The sequence below is a fragment of the Paramisgurnus dabryanus genome, chromosome 17, assembly GCF_030506205.2.
Source record: "Paramisgurnus dabryanus chromosome 17, PD_genome_1.1, whole genome shotgun sequence".
NCBI lineage: Eukaryota > Metazoa > Chordata > Actinopteri > Cypriniformes > Cobitidae > Paramisgurnus > Paramisgurnus dabryanus.
Genome location: NC_133353.1, coordinates 8,288,391 through 8,314,382, shown reverse-complemented (window position 1 = coordinate 8,314,382; position 25,992 = coordinate 8,288,391). Strand labels below are relative to the sequence as shown.

The window sequence follows — 25,992 nt, the reverse complement described above, 5'->3', positions numbered from 1 at the left end:
TCAATTTGCTCATTAAGAAAATACATCTTAATTTAAGAATTTTTAGATATTTTTACTGAAAACAAGACAAAAATACTAGGTAAGAAAGTCATTTTTTGCTGTGTAAATTTGTATAGAATAGATCAGGAAAAAAGATAAAATTGACTTAATGTGGTTTTTAAATTGATACACTATTCTGGATTGATTTATGTAATTGCTTTAAATAACTGATCCTGGTCTTTACCTGATAAGTGTTTTATCATCTGTTTATTTAATGTCTTTTAATGAAAAAAATAGATATTTATTCTAAATTACAAAAATTACAAATTAATTAATTTATAATTCCTTATTTTTTTTATTAAAAAAACATTGTTTTAAAACCAGTTATTGTAGGAAAGGCTGTATTTAATTTAATGTAACCTTAAAAAGCTCTTACTAAATTATATCGGAATTGTTGTTAAATCTGATCCCACAACAGACCCGCTACTTGAAGGTTACAGTAAAAGGACACAAATAAGACAGAAAGGGGTCGTGACATCCGTGTGCCAGTGAGAATTGGCTCAGTCAGTGATAAATGGGTTTGGTTCAGGTTAAGACAGAATATACAAAGATGTCAAAGGTGAATCTACAGCTATGTGCAACTGTTATTGTCACTGCTGTTACTTTTATGTACTTTTCACTTTGCAAATCATTGTAAAGCACTTTAAATTACCTTTGTGTACATATAAATAAACTTGCCCTGTCTTTCATGGAGTCATACGAAGTGCAGAAGAGGTACAAATACATGCAAGTATTGAATAAAGTTGTTTGTAACATGTCTGTCATATTTTATAAGAACAAGAACTTTGCATTCTGTTTTTAAGTGTGGCCAACCGTTCAAACCGGTTTTGCGGTTTTGCTTTACTGATTTTTTTTCTGTGAGTTTTGCTTTAAAACCTCTGGGCCTGTAGGGGAAGCAAGCACCACTCTCATGCTCTTCAGAAAATGTAAAAATAAACTTAGTAAACCATTAAGTTTATATCCCCATCAAAGTCATGTTGTCCAGTCATTATCAGTTACAGTAAATGAGGCCTGATATTTGAAGATTTCCTGGTATCTTATTTCCTTTTAGTCCAACATATAATGCAATCATGATTGATGCAATCTGATCTGTCAATCATAAAGTGTCAGAGCAGGTCTGTGTCTCATTATACAACAATGCCAAAACTGCTGTGTTGATTGTGTGGTAGTGCCACATTTTCACGGCTGGCTATTGTATTATGGGTGTGTATCTGTAAATTCTTTGCAAACCTGTCCTATTTTTAACCAGTTTCTTCAGTCACTGGAGAGAGGAAGGTCTATAAATGCTTTAAATCTTTGAATGAATTTGTGCTTAGAGTTAGATTTTAGTTGGGATATTTGCCTTTGATGGAAACTGTTGGCACAATGGATGTACCCTGGAACTTTAGATTCGGGATAGTTATTCTAGGAGACTCGGCGGTAGGAAAATCATCTCTGCTGCATCGCTTTACTGAAGGAACGTTCGAGGAATCCCGACAGTCTCCGCTTGGAATCGATTTCAAGGTTCATAATATGCACTTTGACCCTGATATTGTCATCAAACTGCTTTTGTGGGATACTGCGGGTCAGGAGAGATTTAGGTGAGTTTTTATACAGTAAACCCCAATATTATACAAAATGATTTAGAAATGTCAGAATTGCAGATTATTGATATGGAGTGATTTAATTCACAGAAAGACTGTAGCTAGTTGTTCACATAGAGATGTTGTATTTATATTGGACTGTTGACTGTTTTCTGTTGTAGTATGCACGTTGCTGTCATATTTTTTTGTTAATAAATACTTTTATATTTAGCTATGCATTTGGTAGATGTTTTTATCCAAAGCAAACTACATTGCATTCAGTCTTATCAGCATGTGAATCAAACCCACAATCTTTTGTGATGCTAATGCTATGCTACATAAATACACATATACGTTTCGTTGTAGTTTATGGTGACTTAAATACATTTTTGTATTACCTTTGTTTAATAAGTACAAATATGTTGTGCAATGATGTCTCAATGTATTTCTTTATTAACTTGTTGTTGAGATAGTATTTCAAACAAATGCATTCTTCCAAACTCTGTGCCAGTCATTGTGCCAACATGTACTCCTCTATAGGGGACAACATGTGATCATTTCTTTTGAGCAATAATGGTGAACAATATTTATTTGTGATGTTGTTTCTTTTAAATAAATCTAAGCAACCCCAAAAAACTGTGAAACTGTCAAGTACATGATTTTTACTTACAGTATGAATGTTTTGGTTGCAGGTCCATCTGCAAGTCTTACATGAGGAACTCTGTGGGTTGCGTTCTGATGTTTGACATCTCACAGCGCCAGACGTTCGACCGTGTGGTGATTTGGCATCAGGAGGTTCTGGATTACGTGAAACCAAACCCAATGTTCTTTTTGCTCGTGGGTCATAAAAGTGACCTGGCCATAGGACGGCAGGTCAGAAAGAGTGAAGGAGATGCTTTGGCCAAAAAACTCAACATGGTGGCTTATCTTGAAGTGTCTACAAAAGAAAATATTAACGTGTATGAAACATTCGAGGCCCTGACCATAGGCATATATAACTTCTTCCAGAAAGGGAAAATAACCCCACGGGATGACTGGCATGGGTTAACGGTTGGGGCTCCCATTGGAAATGAGCCACAGGTCACCGAAAAATCCACCTGTTGCAATTTTGGATGAGAAATTTTGGACTGCAACCAAAGCTTCTTATGCACATACATAGTTACACAGTACATTTAAACATGCATCTTGTACTAAATGAGTATTGAACAGCATGTCAGAGATAAAGCACAGAAGTAAAGTCTTAAAGGCACAGCGGTGAAATAAAGTGTTAACGGCTGTCTTGAACAAAGAGGAAATGACAGTGTTACATAAAGGAACTAAAACTGAATGGGATTGTATTTCTCAAGCTTTGGTTTAACAAAACACCAGGTGCTTACACAATTGCCAAGTTTCATTATTTCGAAAATCATTATTTGTGCAATATCTGGGTTCAAGGTTTTGTGAGGGAAAATATTATATATACAAGACTGCAGGATGCAAGACATAAATTATTGACAAAATATATAAAAATGAAAATCATTCTGTGTCCATAAATAACTTTAATAAATATACTTTTTTGCTATTTACTGGACAGCCTTCAGTATCACAGCATCATCAACACAGTTCATATTTCTCATAAATTTCATTTACTTAAACTAAAAGACCAGTCTATCACAAAACCACACTCATTTCAGTCACATTTTATTGTATTAAAATGACAAAGATACAAAATTTAAGCATTTGTTCTTGTGTACATTTGTATCTTGTTCATCTGTGGATTCTGTACAATATATATAAGCTTTGTATCATTTCCATTAACAAAAACCTTAGATGTCACATAAAATAGAACAAAAATACATTTTAACTCAACGTGTTATGTATCGAATGTGAAAAACAATCTGACACATTCCATAAATCCATAAAGACAGAAATAAGAAATGAATAATTTGGAGACCAAGTTGTCCAAATTTTAAAGAGATGACTGGATTTGTGTAACTTTAACAATCCGATGTTTCACATATAGCTTACAGTACGATAATGAATCGAGTTATGAAATAAAATGAAATTATGCTGCTATTTACCCTGATTTGCCTTATACACGCCATGAACACCGTGTATATCGGACAGCTGATGTTTATTATTAAAATATAAGAGTTACAGGTTGAAAAAAACAAACAAACAAACTAAACAAAAACTAGAAAGCCCCTTACTGTTTTAATTTTAAGACCTGCATCATAAAGTAAAATCATAAAATAACGAAAAAACAAACTGATTTTTTTGCTGGTGATTATTGAAGAGCAGCCTATGATGTCACATCCTGTCACCAAATGAGACGACAGAAAAACACGATCACAACAGCAGCATCTCAGTTCACACAAAACACATGTTATAAAGAAACATCAAATATAAATGAAAATGTTTATATACCCGAATCTTCAGATCAAAGCATCAACTATTGTATGGCACACCCATGCAAATTTACACAGACAATTGTTGTTAATCTAATAATCTGTTGTGGGTCTCTCTCTCTCTCTCTCTCTCTCTCTCTCTCTCTCTGACTCTCTCTCTCTCTCTCTCTCTCTCTGACTCTCTCTCTCTCTCTCTCTCTCTCTCTCTCTCTCTCTTTCTCTCTCTCTTCATATAAAACTGTAAAAGCTACTACAACACATATCGAAGATATCTATACACTTTCATATTTCATACAGGTTTAGACAACACTTCACAGAAATAAAACTATGGTTTTCAATCATTTGTTTTAACATTCAAATTAACTAAATAACATTAATACATCCATAGATCCAATTGAAAAAGCATCCTTTCTCTAAAAACCTAAGCTACAAAACTTTTCAAGCACATATTTCAGAATATAAACTCTGACCAGACAACTAAACTAACTTTCACGAAATATCCTTACAAACACATCGACGGCTACCATTACTGTAAAATCACACGTCAAATGTGTCTTGTATTAACTATTCCTCTTTATTTTTTTTTTACATTTTGCTTGGGCTCATCCTCTACAACTTAGCCAACAAATAGTTAAAAGTCTGTAGTTATCACGTTATATTTTGGTCTCACAAAATAAAACTCTTACGTTGTCCTCAAACAAACAAAAGGATCACTGTTTAACATTTATAACTTATTTATGTCAGATGTCAACTTCAGCTTTTGTACCACAAAACATAATATTGTTTGCAAAAACATAAAGGGTGTATGGAAACATACTTACAATGTATGCAAGTTTATATATGTCAACACGTTTGTTTATTTCAAGTACATTTAAAAAAAAAAAACTTAAATTCTTTAAACCTCAGATTTTGAAGAACTGCCAAATAAAAAGTATAAACAAACATATCTGTTAAATAAATATATAAGTCTCTGTATGTATTGTTTGTGTTCATTCAGATGTGCTTACAGATTGTTACATAAACACACAAAACATTCAGTTTCACATTCCACAAGGATGCATATAGCAAATCTAGGTTTCTTATAGCAATGTCTTAAATACTGGAAACCTTTTAACACGCCACACTTTTGAGAGCCCTGCTTGAGTTACTGTAGATGTGTTTGCATGGTGAGAGCTTACAACATACTTACACCATAAAACCTAGATAACTGTCTGAGGCCAATAAAGAGTTAAACAAGTTTCAATATTCAAACAGAACCAATCAAAGTGTTTTAAATATTACAAATACAATCTACTCTTTATTCAAATCCCATATCATCAATAGGCTACCATGAAATCACACAAAGTTATCTTCATGCACTACAGTATCTGATATCACACTTCTGTATCATATTATCATAGAGGGTATAAGACAACAAACGAAATATGCCAAAATATGTCACTTCTACCCAATCTGATTTATAGCAAGAATTTATATGGGAATAAATTCTGTTTAACATGCAATTTACCTTGTGCCGTATTTTTCAGTCTTTCACAAACTTATTTTATTTTGTCCCATCAGTCTTGATTAAATATGAAATATATATTTTCTTTACATTTGAAGTACTGTGTTTTAATATTCATGTATCATCTTTGTCCTCCACCACCACTAATGGCCATATTTTAAAACAACATTCTTACTGTTTGGATACCAAAGAATATGATATATAGATGATATACACTCACTTAAAGGATTATTAGGAACACCATACTAATACTGTGTTTGATGCCCTTTCACCTTCAGAACTGCCTTAATTCTACATTGCATTGATACAACAAAGTGCTGAAAGCATTCTTTAGAAATGTTGGCCCTTATTGATAGGATAGCGTCTTGCAGTTGATGGAGATTTGTGGGATTCACATTCAGGGCACGAAGCTCCCATTCCACCACATCCCAAAGATGCTCTATTGGGTTGAGATCTGGTGACTGTGGGGGGCATTTTAGTACAGTGAACTCATTGTCATGTTCAAGAAACCAATTTGAAATAATTTGAGCTTTGTGACATGGTGCATTATCCTGCTGGAAGTAGCCATTAGAGGATGGGTACATGGTGGTCATAAAGGAATGGACATGGTTAGAAACAATGCTCAGGTAGGCCATGGCATTTAAACGATGCCCAATTGGCACTAAGGGGCCTAAAGTGTGCCAAGAAAACATCCCCCACACCATTACACCACCAGCCTGCACAGTGGTAACAATGCATGATGGATCCATGTTCTCATTCTGTTTACGCCAAATTCTGACTCTACCATCTGAATGTCTCAACAGAAATCGAGACTCCTCAGACAAGGCAAAATTTTTCAGTCTTCAACTGTCCAATTTTGGAAAGCTTGTGCAAATTGTAGCCTCTTTTTCCAATTTGTAGTGGAGATGAGTGGTACCCGGTGGGGTCTTCTGCCTCAAGGTTGTGCGTGTTGTGGCTTCACAAATGCTTTGCTGCATACATCGGTTGTAACGAGTGGTTATTTCAGTCAAAGTTGCTCTTCTATCATCAGTCGGACCATTCTCCTCTGACCTCTAGCATCAACAGACCCACAGGACTGCCGCATCCTGGATGTTTTTCCCTTTTCACACCATTCTTCGTAAACCCTAGAAATGGTTGTGCGTGAAATCCCATTTACTGAGCAGATTGTGAAATACTCAGACCAGCCCATATGGCACCAACAACCATGCAACGCTCAAAATGGCTTAAATCACCTTTCTTTCCCATTCTGACATTCAGTTCAGGAGATTGTCTTGACTAGGACCACACCCCTAAATGCATTGAAGCAACTGCCATGTGATTGGTTGATTAGATAATTGCATTAATGAGAAATTGAACAGGTGTTAATAATAATTCTTTAGGTGAGTGTATAGATCTTGTGTTTGACCTATACAACAGAAAATAAAGTTTTGTCCCTGTATGTGTGATGATCGTGACATTTACATCAAGGGCAACATGTCTTATTTTAAAGTGAAACAACTTTGGTTTGCCACTGGCAACTATAGCCATTGGTCGTAATAAATGAGGTATTTTTTCTCTATTAATGCTAAACCTTATAATGAATTTGCTTACGATTTGTTTTGCATTGTAAATTAAATTAAAAGTTAGTTTGTGTCAATTAGACTAAACAAAAACAAAATAAATTTAATGAGCAAACAAATAAAAACCTGCATCAAAGCGTCTCATACAACACGTGTAAACCTCCACAGACAGTATAATAGGGTAGCAGTATGATTTTAGGACAGTGTTGGGTTTACATGGTGTGGTAACATTTATTCCTGCCTTGACTTAACAAGAACAGAAAGTTTATGAATCAAAACATGAGAGATGGTTGAGATATATTTTTGTGTTTGATTGCATAGTCTATTAAAGAAATTGTAATTGAATACTTTTGTTGTCCATTTGAACATTTAACCTGTTCTTCATGAAACTTCTGTTTGAAGGTGAACCTATTAACACATTATAACACCCAAAATACATTTGTGTACTGTTCTCATATTTTCTCATAAAATAGATACAAAATGTTGTTGCACGACATAAACAAAGAGATTTATTTTCTACGGTAGTTGTCGATGGGTAAATCATCTCATTTTTCAAATAGTTCAGTGCCAGTAAGAGTTAAAATGTGGAAATCAAACATACATTGGCTTGTATGCTAACTGCTAACGTAGCATTACAGAATTGCATGAAACATTATATACATTAGCAACACTGTACCCTCCTATTTATCCAAAAACAGAAATGTTATTTCATAAATAAAATGAATTTCTTTTGAACATTATGTACAAGTCATTTCTGTTCTGTAATTTTTTTTTTGGATGAACAGTCTGATACAGCGATCAGCACAGGGTAAGGCTTTACAAGAACATATCTATACATTTAAAACACACACACACACACTATACAAAATATGGTTCTGTGTTAGCACCTTAGAGATATTGATCTTATTTGTAACGGTGAAGATGTGCTGGACATCAAATACATAAACTCTTTCAACACTAAAATTTCCATTGCAATAAGGCTGATGTCTGGCATCGCTTCACCCCATCTGTGAGTTATGAGTCCTGAACAATACTGTCTTTAAATCCAATGCAGTCACGCCCCCTAAAACCACAGCCAATCAAACGCTGGAATGTTTACTTCACCTGTCTGTCATGCATGCGTTTATATACTGTATGTACAGGTCCACATACTGCATTGGCACAATATAAAGAAAACAACATCAATATACTGGCATTGTTGTTTGCTGAACTGGTTGCCTTGGGCGGTTAAAAGCACCGATGTTTTAAGGCACCATTGGGTGAAATAAACAGGGTGAAAAACTCAAACGATGGCAAATGATCGTTTCTACACATAAAACAACATCACGGTGATGACATCATAGCGGATACCACAAGGATCCTTATGATGTCTTAACATGACTTTCACCTGGTATGAAAATCCCAGATTGTTTATCGTGGTGACCGAATGATTCATTATAATATATTCAAATTTATTATAATGAATGTACATGTGTTAAATAAACACGTTAAATTTTCTGTCCATATCAAGGAAGCCCTTGAATTTTCTGACAACAGCAGATAAATATTACAGTCAGAGATAAATAAAATGCCTGAGTTAAAAAACCATGCATGCAATAAATAAAAATGTCCCCAAACTCATCCTTAGAAAATACACAGGAGTAAAAATAAGATTTCGAGTTGGCTTATATTTCACAATCCAGCCCTCGGACGCTTGTGAAGACAGCGAATCTATCAGGCTGATCGTATTTAACCTAAAGCAGAAAAATACGGTTGTAGAAAAATGAATCACAGTGTATTAGCACCCAGAGGAGAAAATGAGTGGCTGACATTAGAGAGGGTTCATGCGTGAGGTCATACAGCGATGGAAAATTACACAAAGAAATAAATCAACCAAAATAATAAAGGCATTTTGGCAAAGCTGAACGTAATATAAGCAAATGCAGGTTCCTCCAGCAAACAACATTGGACCAGAAGCTGTGTTGATGTAAAAAATCATAACATGTACAGAAATCACATACATACATTAAGTATATTCAGTGAAAGCTGGAGGATCTCAGGATGACTCAAGATTATTAAGAGAAACACAAAATCTGCACCAGAACACACCTGAGCCACGTTTATGTGAGAGAAGGGCCAACAATATCTCACGGCAATTCGTACACATTTTATGAGGTGGCTAATTCGAAAGACCAAATTTGCTGGGTTTCTTTATTTTTTTTCTCTTATTTTTAATAGATTTCGAATAATTCTTAATTTCGAATAATTTTTTGTATAATTCACTTTATATGAATACATTAGCCACGACGTAAAAATATGTACGAATGCCTCTGAGATCAGGTTGGACCTAATGGTTTCTTCTGGTCCGGCCATCAAATAACTTTATGAAAAGTTTGCCAATTACTATGTGATATTGCACAAAGATATATATATATATATATATATATATATATATATATATCGGAGGAAATTTTTAATTCGGTCCAAATTTCTATAGCGCTTTTTTCAACTTGGCTCAAATCTTTTCACCTGTTGGATGTACCTGCATGGAGTCAGGCTGTTAGATTTACTGCAGGCACGATGGATTCAAGGTCATGTGATCAGGCCAACGCTGCTGTACGTTTGTATGTGCTCAATAAAACTTTATGCATAAAACAGGAATTAAATGGGTCAGTGAGATTTAAACCTTGGAGAGTTGGAAAAGTCAATATGAACAACCCATTTACTGAAAGCGACACGCAACTCGATTTTATCAATAATTGATTGTAAAAGTGGCCGCTCATTAGGATTTTAGCTGAGATGTTAATGACATTGGCCAAACTGGAACAATATTAGGACATTTTTACAAAACATTATTATTAAGGCAAATATGACAAATGCTTTACATGGCATGCACCGATAAATTTAAAATGAAAAAAAAAATCGGTTCAATCTAAATCAGATCAACTTAATAAAAAAAATGTATAAATGTAGCACCAAAACAAATAAATAGCATGTATAATAATAATTCATAACAAAAAAATGTTTTTTCTATAAGCACCAATTAGCAAAGAAGATGGCCTTGACAGGCAGCTGGCTGCACCAATAGCAGAGAGAGGAGGTTACAGTATAGGATGACGTCATTTGGCTTTGTTGTTTATTTGAGCCCTGTGTGTTGAGGCATCCGGCATCCTCTTGAGACGACTGCGAAATCATCCTGTGGTGAGATTCTGACACGATTTCTTGTGGAAAATTCACTTTTAACATCTTAGACAAGCTTAGCATCTCGCCGCACCTTAGATTAAAATAAAAAAATCGGAAATTGTCATTTCACATAAGAAAAATACGTACGCCGGAGTTCAATGCAGAACCTCGGCCTTATTTCGAGTTTATTACTTGGAATATTTCATGAAGATGCAGAGACAAACAGATGAGAGTTGTGTCGGTAACACTATACGGTTTAAATGCTCGAAAAACGTTGGAAAAATGGAGAAGAGCGAACATATAACGTCACCTTGTGGAGGGTTCCTCTGTGCTTATTTCTGAAGGGGCAAAGTTCACACAGCAGCTGAATGTGGCCCAGATCTGATTATATTATTTGTGTTCATAGCTCAATTGGTAAAACATTGCATTAGCTGTGCGAAAAGTGTTTGAACTAGAGATGCACAGATATTTCGGACAATAATCGGTATCGGGCGATAAAAGCAATTTTCATGGGTAGTCATGGCAAATATATTCTGTCAAACAAACAAGCACAGGAAAATGCAATGAATTTGAGCTCTTTCTATAGAAAATGTAAAGAAACATCACTAGTTTAATGGTTAATAATATTAATGGTCATTAGATGAATCAGTGTTGGGGGTAATGCATTACAAGTAACGTGCATTACATAATAATATTTCTTTTCTGAAGTGACGAGTAAAATAACGCTTTACATTATAAATGTACACATTAATATTTCATTTTTTTTCTTTCAGTTTAATTAATTTGATAAAAAAAATTTTTTTACTAAATTGAACATAGTCACGTATAAGCACGGTACTCTATGCAGGAGCGCCTAAACGGGAACAGTTTAAGTCAAAAAGAGAGATGGCAGAGCAAATATGCAATTTCTGAATGCAGAACTTCTCAGTCATAAAACACATCTTCAAGGCCTGAAAGAGATCAAACCTCAGCCAAGTAAGAAAAAGTAATGCAAAAGTAATGCAAAAGTAACGCAAGTATTACTTTCCATGAAAAGTAACTAACCCAATTAGTTACTTTTTTGGGGAGTAACTTAATATTGTAATGCATTACTTTTAAAAGTAACTTTCCCCAACACTTGATATGAATGAATAACATTCAGAAAATGTAATCGGTATCGGCAGATATCAATCTGAATAATTGGCTATCGATATCAATGGACAAATTTTATATCGGTGCATCTCCAGTTTTAACCCCATGGAAAATGTACAACTGTTGGGTTATGAATAACCCTATGCTGAGTTGTTTTTACCCAACTTGACAAAAATTTATTTTTGCACAGCACAATTATGAATATTTAAAGCTTCAAACATAAACTAAAAATAAAATGACCATAATACTTTCTTATTCATATGGAAATAAATTAAACAGATTGAGCTGAGAAATGACACAGTAATATTGATTATTAATAACTTGCTATATAAATAAAATAAAAAAATAAAGAGAGTATTTAAAAAAAGACGTAAAACATTTTTTCAACGAACCAAGATTTGAGATGATCAGAAGTGGGCACTTTAGCTTGCAGTGTGAACACAGCCTTATAAGAACATTCAGACACTCAAGATCACCTCAAGGTTATTCAGTTTACAAAGTTGTTGTGCTTTTAAATAATCCTTTTATATTCCACACTAAACTACAGACTCAACATTCATCTCACTGCAGATTCATTTTAACTGTACATACTGTGCAAAGAGTTTCATGGGTTTGATAAAAACTGTGCTATACAAGGAGGTAAATTCAAGACTTTTCCAAAGCTAAATTCTGATTTTAAGGCAGACAATGAATGCCACAGGTGCTTGCCTGCAGAGGTTTGTGACGTTAACAACGACAGCGATTAAATCCTGGAGGCCGCCGAGCTGTTGTATCATTGGTTGCTAGTAACTGGTTGATGTTGCTGCATTGCATCCGGTTGCAAATTTCGCCCTTAAGCCTAATCTTGAGAGCGCTGCAGCTGCGTTACGTTAGGTGCTTTAATATAAAACTCAACCGGAGAGTGGATGTGAAATAAAGATCTGAAATATAATCAGGCAGTAGAGATTAATAAGAACTAACTTCACTATCAAAGACACAAGGTTGTGTTGATGTGCTCAATCTATCTCCATTTTTTCAATGTAATGGTTTAGCTTGCTGTAAACACCAGGACACGTACAATCCCCCAGACATGTTTCTAAATAGATACTGTAAAAAAACAGTATGTACATAGAAAATATATACACTTGCTTAATGCTGGATGATAACTGTTCTTGTGATATACAGAAACCAAAACGACATGCATTTGGAGAAACGTGAATTCTTCTGAACGGCTGAAACGAATGATTTGAATACGACACGTAGACGTCAGAAATGGACGAGAGGTGAGAAGAGCCCCAGCCGTCACAGGGACGACTCGTATTGCAACAGCTCGTACAGCAGCGGCCCGTCCCTGTATCTGATCCCTACGGCCGTGGGGGTGAAAAACTGGAGGATGTTTATCGTCCTTCTCAAGCGCCTGTCCACAAAGTGGGCATCCCAGGCCGGGTATCGTTTCCTGGGCATGTCGATCTTGATGAGCGGCCCTTCTGGCCTGTACCGACCCAAGGGTGTGGTGGGCTCGGGCGAGCGGACCTGAAACACGGGCAGACAGGTGTCCGCCGTGTCGTCCGACTGGACGAAGGCCCCCGTGGAAGCCCGCGTCGGAGTGGGTTGGGACACCCGGGGAGCGGGAGTGGGTGCTATGGGCTCAGCCTCCGGGGGTAAAGGGAGTCCCCAAAGAAGCTCGGCGCAGCAGGAACTAGCTAGCAGCCTTATTTTGGGTCCCATCGGATGAAGAACCCCGTAGTAGAGGCCCATGAACACCACCCCTGAGGCAAAGGTTAGATACACTCCACAGAGCACGGGCACTGCATAGGAGTCAGTGGTGACCGGGTCTCTGTACGCGTACCACAGGCAAGTAAGCACCGTGTTTTCGACGAGCACCACAAAGTAGTAGATCGCCATGCGGTACCTGGTTCGTCCCTCCTTCACGTTGAACCAGCAGAAGATGTAGACGATGCCCACCACCATGTTAAAGAGCACCTCTTCCCATTTGGACATGCAGAAATCTGTGCCTCCGTGGACGATCCAAAAGGCCATGGCGCACCAGTGGATGACCACGAAGATGCCAAAGTAGATGTGAAATATGGAAGCGAAGAGGGCGAAGGAGAGCACCCGCGAGGAGATGGTGAAAAGCCTCCAGAAGATGTGGATCAGAGCACCTCTGTAGCTCATGCTCTTCTTGTCGTCTCGGGAGTCTCGCAAGAGCTTGTGGTACGAGGCGAGCACCCAGGCCAAGGATAGCAGCGAGGCGACCGAGGAGACGCCTGCGAGACGAGAGAGACTCTTCAGTAACTGTTGATGACCGGCACATAAACACAGACAGCTGAACATTATCTGGAAAGCATCACTTTGTCATCATCTGAGAAACATCTTAACTAAATCGTGGTACATAACAGGTCGTTCCAGTTCGAAATTCTGATTGGATGAGGTGCATTTAAAAATTGTAACATGGCAACATTAACGCATCAATGTGACATACCTGCTTGTAGTCATCATAAACCTCCTATATGTATATATAAACTATGGTGTAATAATTGTTTATTCCAATGAATTATATAAACAATAAGTAGACTAGCATCAATTTTTCATTCTAACAGTTTAACCCTGGAGAACCCACGGGTCAAATTTGGCCAATGTAATTTGCTGCTGATAAAAGGGTTCTTGGGTTCTCCTGGGTTAAATATCCATCATTACAGGCAGCAAGAGTGACAGATGAAAACATTTTTTTTTTTTCACTTTTCACGATTTACTCACATTGTAGCGTCTCTGCCCGGTTCTTCTGGATCATAATGCAAAGTTGTAGCACCAGTTGGGGAGCGCTCTCCAAAAACGTCTCCAGCAGGCGGAGCATGTTGACGTCTGCGTATTCATACATCATTGCCCAGTAAAAACGACGTCTGTGCTCCTTCTGTCGTCGGCTCTGGATACCTAGATACATTGTGCGGATGTACCTGTTTTTTGCAGAAGGAAAATATTAGAAAAAAACATCACATATGGTTACCTTCCCTACTAAAAAGACCAGATAAAACCAGACTAAGTTGACTGGCTGGTTTTAGCTGGTCTCCATGCCTGGTTTTTTACTGATTAAGCAGGCTTTGGCAACTTTTTAATCTGGTCAGGCTGGGAGACCAGCTGACCCATCAGCTACAAACAGCTGACACACCAGCTCGGCCAGGCTGGAAGACAATCTTGACCAGCATTGCCAGGATAAGAGGGCCAGCTTAAACCAGCTACTTCTATCTTAAACCAGCTAAGACCAGCCAAGCAGGTCAAACAGCCTGCTATACCAGCGTTACCAGCTAAAACCTGGCTGGGAGACCAGCTTAAACTAGCCAAACAGCTTAGATCAGGGGTCTCCAATGTCGTGCCTGTGAGGTGCCCGCCAAAGCACTTTCTATTAATAGTCTCAATTGTAATATTTATTTATTACATATTTTTTATATTAGCTTGGCTTGGTTTAAATATGTTAACATTTTAAATAATACTAAAACATATCAACAAGTAAAACAAAAAAGTTTTGAGTTGACTTTATCAAAAAATAGCCCTCCAGATTGTTTTATCCATTGTCGTAGCCCTTGCTCACAAAAAGGTTGGAGACCCCTGGCTTAGCCACTATATATTAATATTGTACGACATTGGGGGGAAACTGACATTGTGAAATTTTGTTTTTCTGCTATTGCGATATGAGAGCTATTGGATGGCTTCACCAAAAGACTTGAAAAACTTTGTTTGAGAGGAAGTAACTTCTGTCTTGCATTTCTTCACTCTTAAAACAAATGTGTTAAAAGTACACATCTTGTGTCTAAGGACAACATATCTAACCTTAACTTAACACATCTCTGTGTTATTTTTGAAAACAACACCCTTTGTGTTTAACACATTTTGAGCCAAGTAATCCAAGCAAAAACATAAGTGCAAATTTGGACTGTTGGTGGCACTAGCGGGTTTGAGATAAAGACTCTAAATTTGCTGTGGATATTATTTGGATTGTCCTCTATCAGTGTGTCAAATTTCATAACTTTCCTACATACGGTTCTATGGGCTGCCATAGACCGCAATGGCGGAGGAATAATAATTATTATAAACGGATACGGATACAACGGATACTAACGCAAAATCAACACAAAATGACACATAATGTGTGAAAATAACACAGAATGTGTTAAATAGGATAACACTAAACAATGTGTTTAAATTAACACATTGTCAAGCGACAACATCATGTCTTTAAAACTTTCTTTCAGGAGGTAGAAAAAAGCTACAAAAGCATCTGGATTTTAGATTATTTTTGATTGTTTGTCTTTTAAACCTACAGCTTCAGCTAACCATCAACAGCATCACAACTCCACTATACGATCAACCAGATTTATAAGGAACACATTCATTCATGGACAAAATGAGACTTAAATTCACATTTATTTAAACAAATGGTTTTTATATAATGTACATATATATATATATATATATATATATATATATATATATATATATATATATGTGTGTGTGTGTGTGTGTGTGTGTGTGTGTGTGTGCATATATAAGCTTAAAGTGACCCTTCAGCACTTGTGACCCAAATGACTTGTAACAGAGTTTTACCTCACATTGCAAAAAATGACTTTTTCATATCTGAAAGCAAGAAAGCTGTTTCACATGTTACTGTGTGTCGTGCTGTGGTTTCTTTATTAATCTTTTTTTTAGTGTTTTCATCTTGTTTTCAGTAATAATATCAAACATTCTTAAATAAGATGCATTTTCTTGATGAGCAAAATGACATAAGAAAATAAGTCTAGTTTTTAGACAAAAAAAAAAAACATCAAATTTAAGTGAATTTGTGCCTAAAAGCAAAAAAAAATGTGAATGGGCTAAGAATTCTTTCCTTGAATTTTTTTAATTATGGTATAATGCTTATATTATATTATGGTACTGTTAGAAAATGACATGAATAATAGATTTCATATAAACAATATAAGCATAAATTCAACACTGTGAACTGTAGAAATTACAGTAATACTGGCAGCCGTTTGCCAGTAACTTACCGTAGATTTAAATTGATGTTATTTACTGGCACCAGTTTGTTCAAAGTTAAATGAACATTAAACATTAACAAGCTTTATCTTTACAGAATAAAACTATTAAATAACAGCATCATGCAAAGCATTCTGGGAATCAAAATACAGTAACAGAAAAAGGATTTTTGGTTCCCAGAATGCTTTGCATGATGCTGTTATTTAAAAGTTTTAATCTGTAAAGACTTGTTAATGTTTAATGTCCATTTAACTTTGAACAAAATGTTGCCAGTAACTTTAAATCTACAGTAAGTTACTGGCAAACAGCTGCATAGCATTTCCATCAACACAATGTGTATTCATGTTTCTTTGTACATATCTGCACAACAAAGAAGCAAAAATAAATGTCAAGATCACTAACATTTCAAACGTTCATCTTTCTGATTCTTCGTCAAACATCTAAACTAAAGACAGAGATGGTGAAACTCGCAACCCGGCAGAGACTTTGAAATGAGATGAGGGCGAGTAAACAATGACAAGATTTTCAGTTTAGTTTAGCAATGCGTTCAGAAATAAATACATGTAGTAAATAATGGAAATGTCCACATGATTGAATTAAGTTTTCTTAAAATAAAAATAACATGATTTAACATTAATTTCATTTTAATGAAAATCATGTGGAACCTGTTTTGTTTGTTTAGTGTGTGTTAAAGTCATGATGTGTTTACTGTGCTGTCATGTTTGCAATATGATGATTAATATGATCATACTGAAAACATGCAAACAAATCAACATCTCTCATTGTGTTAACACAGAGCCGGCAGATTCCCTGCCAGACTGCACAGCGTCTGTTTAATGGCTTTTACACACTTTATTTTGGTCTCTTACTCTTAAACTGAATGGGTGCTTATACAGCTGTGCTATTGATATCCATGTGAATCGCTTGTGTGAATTACTGTAATCTTGAGTTTTATGTCACTCAAACTCTTTCCTGTGTTAATCAATACTGCTTTCACAGCAAAAACCCTGAAAGCTTTTAAATGCATTCATCCGCCTTATAATAGGATCAAAATGACATACAGTCCTATTAGATTTTTTTAAATATTTGAGTAAAGGAGGTTTTAAGACCAATGAAAGCAATCACTGTGTACAGAGCAACACCAAAGCAATAACCTCGGTCGGTCAGGATGAAAATGCAGATTTATGTGAATGACATTTCAAGCAGCTAACCTTATTTGACAGGAATTTGTTTTTATTTTACAAGATGGCTAAAATTGAATAAGTTTAAACAATTAAACAATAATAATACCCCACTCCTGAGTCCTGACCCTAAACTAGGGATGCACCGATATGATTGGGGGGCGATACCAATACCGATTTAAACAGACAACTATTGGCCGATGCCGATATTTAACACTTGTATACAATACTACACAGTTGGCCTATTAGCTAGTTTAATTCTGCATCAACTTTTTTTTTACTGAACATAGATTGGATCCATTTAACATTCAACTGACCAAATTAATAAGAGAGGCACAAAGTAAGATAAAATGTTGGTGATTTTTGGTATTTTTCCGAGATTTTAAAAAAGGAATCACCCAGACTGCAGACATTTTTCGAAATACTCTTATTTTGACCGCATGGCTCACGAGAATTACTTGAGTTACTATTTTTTCCCCATCGCACGTCTGACAAACTATAATTTGTACAGAATTTAATTTGTTTTGGTAAGAATGTAATTGTTTTGATAATTATTTTTTAATGCAGGATTATGCAACAGACATGCAACTTATTGCCTTCATGCAGTTAATTAATAAACAATTTGTATCTTCCTTTCTCGTGCTATTGCCGATATGCTGATGGTTTCAAAAAAAAAAAAAAAAACGGCCGATACATATCGGTGCATCACTACCCTAAACCCAATGTCATGGGGCAAAAGCAAATGATACAAAAACTTAGCAGTTTGCTCATTCTAATTCAAGACTGCACTATAAAAAAAATCCGTAGAAATTGCAGCTGGGTTGCCGGTAACTTACCGTTGATTTAAATTTATGTTTTTAACTGGCAACATTTTGTTTAAAGTTAAATGAACATTAAACATTTACAAGTCTTTGTCTTTAAAGAGTAAAACTAAAAAAACAACATCAAGCAAAACATTCTGGGAAACAAAATCTGAAGCAAAAAACAGAAAAAGGTTGATGATTATTTCTGGTTCCCAGAATGCTTTGCATGAGGCTGTTATTGTATAATTTTATTCTGTAAAGATAAAGACTTGTTAATATTTAAAATTTATTTGACTTTGAACAAACTCCTGCCAGTAAATAACATAAATTTAAATCTACGGAAAATTACCGGCAACCCAGCTGCAATAACATTGAAATTTCTACTGAATTTTTTTACAGTGTGTTTTGGAAGCAGCCTTGCTATTTTTTACCTGTAATATGGGTCTACTAAACACAGATAAACAGAAATATAGAGATTTCTGGACATGTATAAAGTGTTAAAACAACCGAGTTTCAATCAGTCACATGACCTTAAAATCCTATGAGGGATTCTGGAGTTTTCCCTTTAATCCTTCTCAGGGAATACTTGAGGGAAATAAAAGGATTTCCTCCGTTTCATATCTCACAGTGAACATATGGAAACAGACAATGACAGCAGTGGGAAAACCATCTGAAACGTTTTGCATGTGTTTGATATGCCGTAGTCTTTGATAAAACTGATGAAAATGTCTTTTCATCCCGCCTCACTCTCAGTGTCAACGCCGTTTTTGTACCAGACAGACAGAATGATTATGTGATGTTAGACTGTGAAAAATGTTAAAGCAGGGATGTATAAATAGGGACGGGTTGCCTGCACGATTAGTTGACTAATTGGTATTTATTAAGCCCTGTATAATTAGACTGCAAGCTTCACAATACAATTAAAATACACACAGTGTGAATCTTCACGACTACAGCAGTGGCGCTTTAAATTGCATGAATTTAAAGATGCATCCTTTTAAGAAAGAAAACAACCAAACTACACAAATAATAGGGCCAAATGATTAAGTAGAGTATAATTAATCTAAGGGTAAAAAACAAGCATGCGTAAACAAATTAAATCTTTATTTTAAAAAAATGCATTTACAATGGAAGTCTATGTGGAGTAAAATGTTTTATGGTTTAAAAGCAAAAATATGCAGTTTGTATTTGATCAATTGAATTAATTATTTGATTGTTTTTTATTTATTACTTACAGTATTTATTTATGTTTCGATATTTTTAAAGATAACTCCAAATTTCCCTTTCAGTGCATGAATATTTTTTATAGAAGATGAAACGTTTAAATTAAAACTTAGATCTTGTCTGCATCTTATAATTTTGTGTTTAATTTAATGTAGCTGTTTAAAAAGAACAAGTATGGCCCTATTTACAGTATGATGACTTGATTCTGCCGGGTATTTGTGACACAGGCAGGACAATTTCACTCAAACAAACAATAAAATCGCTCATCCATTTGACTACTAAAAGTTGAATTCAGCGATCGGCTATTTCTAGCGTGTGCATCATGACTGAAAGAGAAAACCAGCTTCTTTTATCTTTGGGGGAGCTGTTAGGACAAATTCAGTTTCTCCTAGACAGCAAAGAGATTAACTAGAGACCAAATTGAGTTTTTAAAGTCTCCTACATTTTCACCTGTTATCAGAAACAACTTTATCACATGACATCTTAACAACGTTTCAGACTGTGCTTGGATTTGACATAACACCGGATTTCCCAAAGACTGCCATTGGTTGAACGAACACAATCTAAAGTCACACACCGTTGAGCCAGTGTTGCTGTGTCAGACTGATAAGGATGCAAACATCAATGTTTTGATAGTAACACGGAGTCACAGTCTGGCTTGAAATCAATCAACACACGGCACACATATAGACGTCTCTGAATGTTACACAGAAATATCAAAAAATACACCACCTTTATTTCTCCTATACGATAAAAACAATGTTTGCTCTGCGACTGATCTTCCATTGGTTTTTGCTGTGGGCAAAATGAATAATTAAAGTGAAACACTGAACATTAAGCACCGTTCAGGTTATGTGAGTGGGTGAAATATAAAAACTGAAATAGTAAGTGTGAGAGACGGATGGATGGATGGATATATGATGCAGTGAAGTGTGTAGAGATGCAGCTGGGTCTCTCTCATCCTCAGGGCAGTTATAGGCTGTTAAAGCTCTGTAATCGGGTCAATGTAAGGTGTGAACTCTGGGGCTCAGGGTCTGTCAAAGTGCATAAACAGACAGAGGAGAGATTCGGGTCAGTGTGCCAATGCCTACAGTCTTAACATGTTGGCATAACTGGACCCACAGCTCACTGTTTTATGGTATGCTGTGGGTTTAATGAGAAATGATACAACATCAAAACTCAAGGTTGAGGGGTTGTTTAAATTTCTAAACCCATCCCTAAGAGCTATACGTGCTCCTGTATAGCTTTAGTGGTAGAGCATTGCATTAGCAATGCAAACGGTCATGGGATTAAATCACAAAGTGATAAAAAACATATACCTTGCATTGCAAGTCACTTGGAATAAATGCCAAATGCACAATTGTACATGCAAGTGTGTGTTTTCATCATTGCATGTTTAGGGTCTCATTAAGGTCCAGACATCCCTCTTGGCGGCGTTCAATGTATAATCTTCTTGATGTTATAAGCTTAAGCAGCATTTAATACCAGCTACATAATGCAAACGTGTTGAAAAGGTCTTTCATATCAGGAGGACTCAGTCACGCTGAGGTCTTACACCCCTTACAATCAGCCCTCATCAGTGTTAGATCTTTGCCAAAGGCAGCATATGTGCATCCAGAGAGTTTAAGTGATGCCAGCAGGAAATCTGGAACCTGCCAGTGTCTGCTCACCTCTCTGCTTGACATATGATCTTAACCGGCGTGACAGTCAACTAATTGTCTTATTCAGGCCTGCAGCAAATAATGCCGTGATATTCTTATAGCTCATCAATGGTCTCAGTAAACAGGTACTTATTAATACTGTGGGGTGATAATCAAGAATAGCAAAAATATTTAGGATTTAGATTTTGTTCGAACCCAGGTAACACACATGCTGCATAAATGTATATGGGTGATACTCGCAAACTTAGACTTATGAGGTGTCATGAAACATTTTGATATAAAAGTATATGCAAAGTAAGAGTATCAAAATAAGAAGCAGTTACAAACATCTCTTCAAATACTATTTTGCACATGATTTCAAATGACATCATACAGACCAATTTTGTTGTTTTTTCCACATTTTAGGGGAAAATTGTCATTACCGCAATGTCCATGACTGGATTTGGGTTCTTTGACATGAAAATATTTATAATTAAAAAATCTAAAATAATAAAAAGCTTCAGTGCATGTTATACTTTAATCATTTACAGTAAAGAAACCTAACCCAGACGATAATAAGGAATATAAAGGTGTCCAAGAAAAATTTTCCCATCCTCCGCAACAATTTTCAATCATTGTTTAAGCAATTTTCAAAAAAAAAAAATAATTGGAAGGGACATAATTGACTATGACACTCAAGATAGCTACCAGGTGAGCAGTTCTTATTTTTTTTTCTCCAGATAAAAGTTCAAATTTAGTTTGTCGTAGTACCTAGACATTTTAGTTCTCATTACCAAAACACGAGTTTGTAAATGCATATATTTAATTTAATATCATGTAGCGGTAATGATAATTTTTGATAATGATAATCTAAAAAATGTAAATAATTTTATAGGAAATATTTTTTAAATCCTCTAAAGAAAATGTTTATAGTAAGTTCAGACCTTAATCTTAAATGTGCAAAAAAAAAAAATTGGCTTCAAGGGCTGGACACCTTCTAAGTCTGGATTTTGTGAGAATCACCCGTATATACCTTGTAATGCAATGAAAGTTGCTTTGGATAAAAACATCTGCCAAATGCATAAATTTAAATGTAAATTTCAAAATGCTGTAACATGCAAAATCCTTGTGCAGAAAATTGAACAGCCTGGATTATTTCTCTACCGACCATAAAACTGGAAGATGCTGTTATTTAAAAACAATGCTATGTTTGCAAAGTGAATAAACGAAAGATGTTCTCAATTTGTATAAATTAACCAACAGCATCAAGGAAACAAAGTTCATTGTCCTTTTGATAAAAATGCTAAATTCAAAAGAATCAAATGTAAAAGGAGCTGAAGAAACTTTTCAGGACCATATTATGCATTATTATTATTATTTTTTTTTACAATATGCTTGACAATTTCTTCATGCAACATATAAATAATAATAATTTAAGTATTTTAAGATCATTAAGTATTACTGTAATATTGCCAAAATATTATGCATTACAATAACAAGAAGCTAATCAAAAAGCTTAAAAATAACAGACAGATATCCAGACAGATACAAAAATGCTCAGATGTGCTTACCTGTCAAAAAACAATTATGTCACAAGACCAAATATCTTATTAGTCCTAAACATAGTATTCATTCATGATCTCTTTTTGTTTGTTTATTCGTCCATCTTCTAAATAAACATAAAAGCAATGCTTTTAGCTTTTCTGCTATTCACAATGTTTCACTTAGTCAAAAAACAAATCAGATGCATGAATGTTTCCCACATCAGTCTAACACAACCATTGACCAAAACCATCAGCATCAAATGTATTTGACCTTGAAAAGACTTAAATATTTACAGCATCTGAAAGATCAAGCTGAGATGATACTGAATTAAATGCTATAGTAAAACCAGTATATGAAAAACAAGCAGAAGAGAAAAAGGTTTGTTTTCCCCTAACAGAGGTCATTCACATAAATTCATTACAAGCTCCATCGATCCCATACTCTGTCATTCTGCTGAAACTAACTGTTTAGCATCGTTACACAGATGGTTAGAAGAGACTGAACGAGCAATAAAACGCGACAGAAAGAAAACAATCGACTGTTCGTGTTGCATTCACTCTCACTGACTGCATTACACAGCAGCTCATCATCTGCATGCATCAATGTCTAATGCAATATTTCTGTGTGCACGTTTATAATGATGTCATGTCCAATTACAAAGCAGAGAAATGATGGATTCCTGCACATGCACACTGATGTCAGAATGTTGACCAGTCAAAACAACCCTATATATTGCATCTAGACGCAAGGTCTGCACAGATGAGCAGCGCGCATACACACCATTAAAAAGTGCTGTGCTGTTAGCATCTCGATACAGTTTTTCTATGCATTTATTTAACATTCACAAAGCATCTGGCGTGTCTCTTACCTCCACACTTGCCCCATCTGAAGTACGTGCACGCAAGCGTGCCATACCCAAATAGATATGATGCAGCATCTGTCCCTGCTGTAGATGCGCGAACTTAAATTCGCCGAGGCTTTCCTGCTGAGACCCTCCACAGCATCCATCCCACCGCCGGAGTAATCCTGAACAAACCACCTGAAACTCAAGATCTGGACCAGAACCGACGGCACCAGCACGAAGAACAGAGTCAGTCCGAACCACAGATAGTCCCGCTTGGAATAGTAGTCGATGGCCAGCCACAAGTCCGTTCCGACATCCCAGAAGAAGACGAGCAGCGCCAGAATGATCCACAGACAGTCCAGCCACAGACGCTCGATCGGCTGGTGCTGATGCTGCAGCCGCCTGCTTCCTCCAGCATCACTCTTCCCGAGCAGTGACTGCAGGCACGCGCTCCGGCAGCCCCAGTAACACGACGACGTGTTGCAGCAGTGGCAGATGTGTATGGCCGCGCTGTCCAGCGCGTCCTCGTCGCCGGTCCCGGTCGCTTCGTCCAGGTTGTGCAGCTGGGCGAACCCGGTAACGACCCCCAAGCCATCGGATTTCGCTGCCATCTTGCTCTCCGAAACGCTTCATCCCCCCTCTCTCTTTCCGGGGTTCGTGACGTCACTTCCTCAATACCTGTGCGGGTGTGTGACATAACTACCCCCCCCCACACACACAAAAAAAACCTTTATTGAGCTTATTATATTGATGAAATATACACAGATTGTAATGGGGCAAGTTGTCACAAGGGAAAGTTGCCCAAGAAATATTATCTCAGCAATCATTTTGATAATATGTGGATAATTACTATAATTATTATTATGCTAAAGAGCATATAAGATAATGGCAGGTGCATTGTGACAATTTACCCCATTCAACAAAGTGTGCCTATATGCAGTCTTTTACAAACACATTCACTAAAAATGCTGAGTTGTTTTATTATTTGGGTAAAATATGGTTAAAGCCAACTGACATTTTTTATATTTATTTCAATGTTTAATTCAACACATCATTGCAGTATTCATGGTTAATATACAGTAGCTGTTTCAAGCAAACACTGAACAATAGTCTCTTCAAATCCTTTCTGTGAGCTCCACTAAATCCACTGCAGTTGCTGTCAACACATGAGAAATAAACTAGATTAGCAAAGAACAAGAGTCTCTGCCACAGGAATATTACACAAGCGTCCATCTTTAATTCTGTCCCTCGGGGGTCAGAGAGATCCCCAATCCTCATGTAGACACTGTGTGGAGCATCTGATAGAGATACTGGTCTGCTTAAACCGTTATCACTAATGAAAACTGTCATGATAAATAAATGAAGAATATGTAAACATTTACATTACATTTGTCACTAAGTGAACCATGTTGGGACAGGCCAGTTTACAGAAAATCATGCTTTAATTTAAAGACATCAAAGAGGAAATACAATATGTAAAACAAACAAGATTATCAAGTTTTAGATTTATATGCACAAAGTGTAAGTGACAGTTTATTCATTGAAATGCTTAATGAGGGGCTCTGGCATTTTGCAGCAGTACAATATTAGGAGCAAAGCAAAACAGAAATTGAGATAAAAAAGTCATTTAAAATAAATTAGCATGCAGCAAGAAAATCAGGCAGGAAAGTAAATGTAATGATATGCAATCTTGACTGTAAACAAGTTGTGCAATTGCAGTAATATACAGTGGAATGATGTAAGGAAATAAAATAAAAAAATAATCAGCATTAAAGCAAAAAATTAAGAAATGTCCAAATAGTGCTAGAAAGAGAAAATTATACAACACAAATCAATACGTAGGGAACTAGTTTAGATTAGGAATTACCTAAGTATGACTTAACCTAAACCTGAACCTCACACAATGTTGGGAAATAGCACAGCAGATCTTTCTATAATATCTCTTTTAGTGTAAAAACTCTCTGTTCTGTCTCTCTTTTATTGGAAAACAGTTTGATAAAACAGTCGTAACTCTCTCCTGTGGATCTGAACCACACACACAGCTGAACACAAAGCACGAAGGCATGAAATTTTTATGAAAGCTGTTGTTGAGACTGTGGGGGAGTGAGTACTGTAAGTGAGATAATTGCCTGGAGATCTCTTGAGTTCACTGTTGCTTTTATGTGCTGATACTGCAACACGACAGTAAATGTATATTTTTGCATGACTGGCATGAATTAGAAACACGCTTGTACTGACAGATGTGAAATGGGGCAAGTTGTCACGAGGGAAAGTTGGCACAGGGGATATACAGTAGCAATTAAGACAAATTAGAAACAAACAGCAATTGGAAACAAAAATGACACTTTTAGTCAATATGGTCTTATATTTATGTTTGATGCATTTTAGGCAGTTGTGCTTATAT

General features: G+C 36.1%; 2 protein-coding genes across 2 annotated transcripts; one reads left to right on the top strand and one right to left on the bottom strand.

Annotated features, from left to right (window-relative positions):
- The first annotated feature begins 55 nt into the window (after window positions 1-55).
- Window positions 56-6,406, top strand: LOC135736191 (ras-related protein Rab-39A). Its single transcript, XM_065254951.1, has 2 exons — window positions 56-1,619; window positions 2,294-6,406. The coding sequence occupies exons 1-2, from the start codon at window positions 1,387-1,389 to the stop codon at window positions 2,715-2,717; spliced, it is 657 nt and encodes a 218-aa protein (XP_065111023.1). The 5' UTR covers window positions 56-1,386; the 3' UTR covers window positions 2,718-6,406.
- A 91-nt stretch (window positions 6,407-6,497) lies between these two features.
- xkr6a (XK, Kell blood group complex subunit-related family, member 6a) lies at window positions 6,498-24,207 on the bottom strand. Its single transcript, XM_065254947.2, has 3 exons — window positions 23,613-24,207; window positions 14,081-14,277; window positions 6,498-13,590 (listed from the first exon to the last, which is right to left on the bottom strand). The coding sequence occupies exons 1-3, from the start codon at window positions 24,197-24,199 to the stop codon at window positions 12,626-12,628; spliced, it is 1,749 nt and encodes a 582-aa protein (XP_065111019.1). The 5' UTR covers window positions 24,200-24,207; the 3' UTR covers window positions 6,498-12,625.
- Between the last annotated feature and the right edge of the window lie 1,785 nt (window positions 24,208-25,992).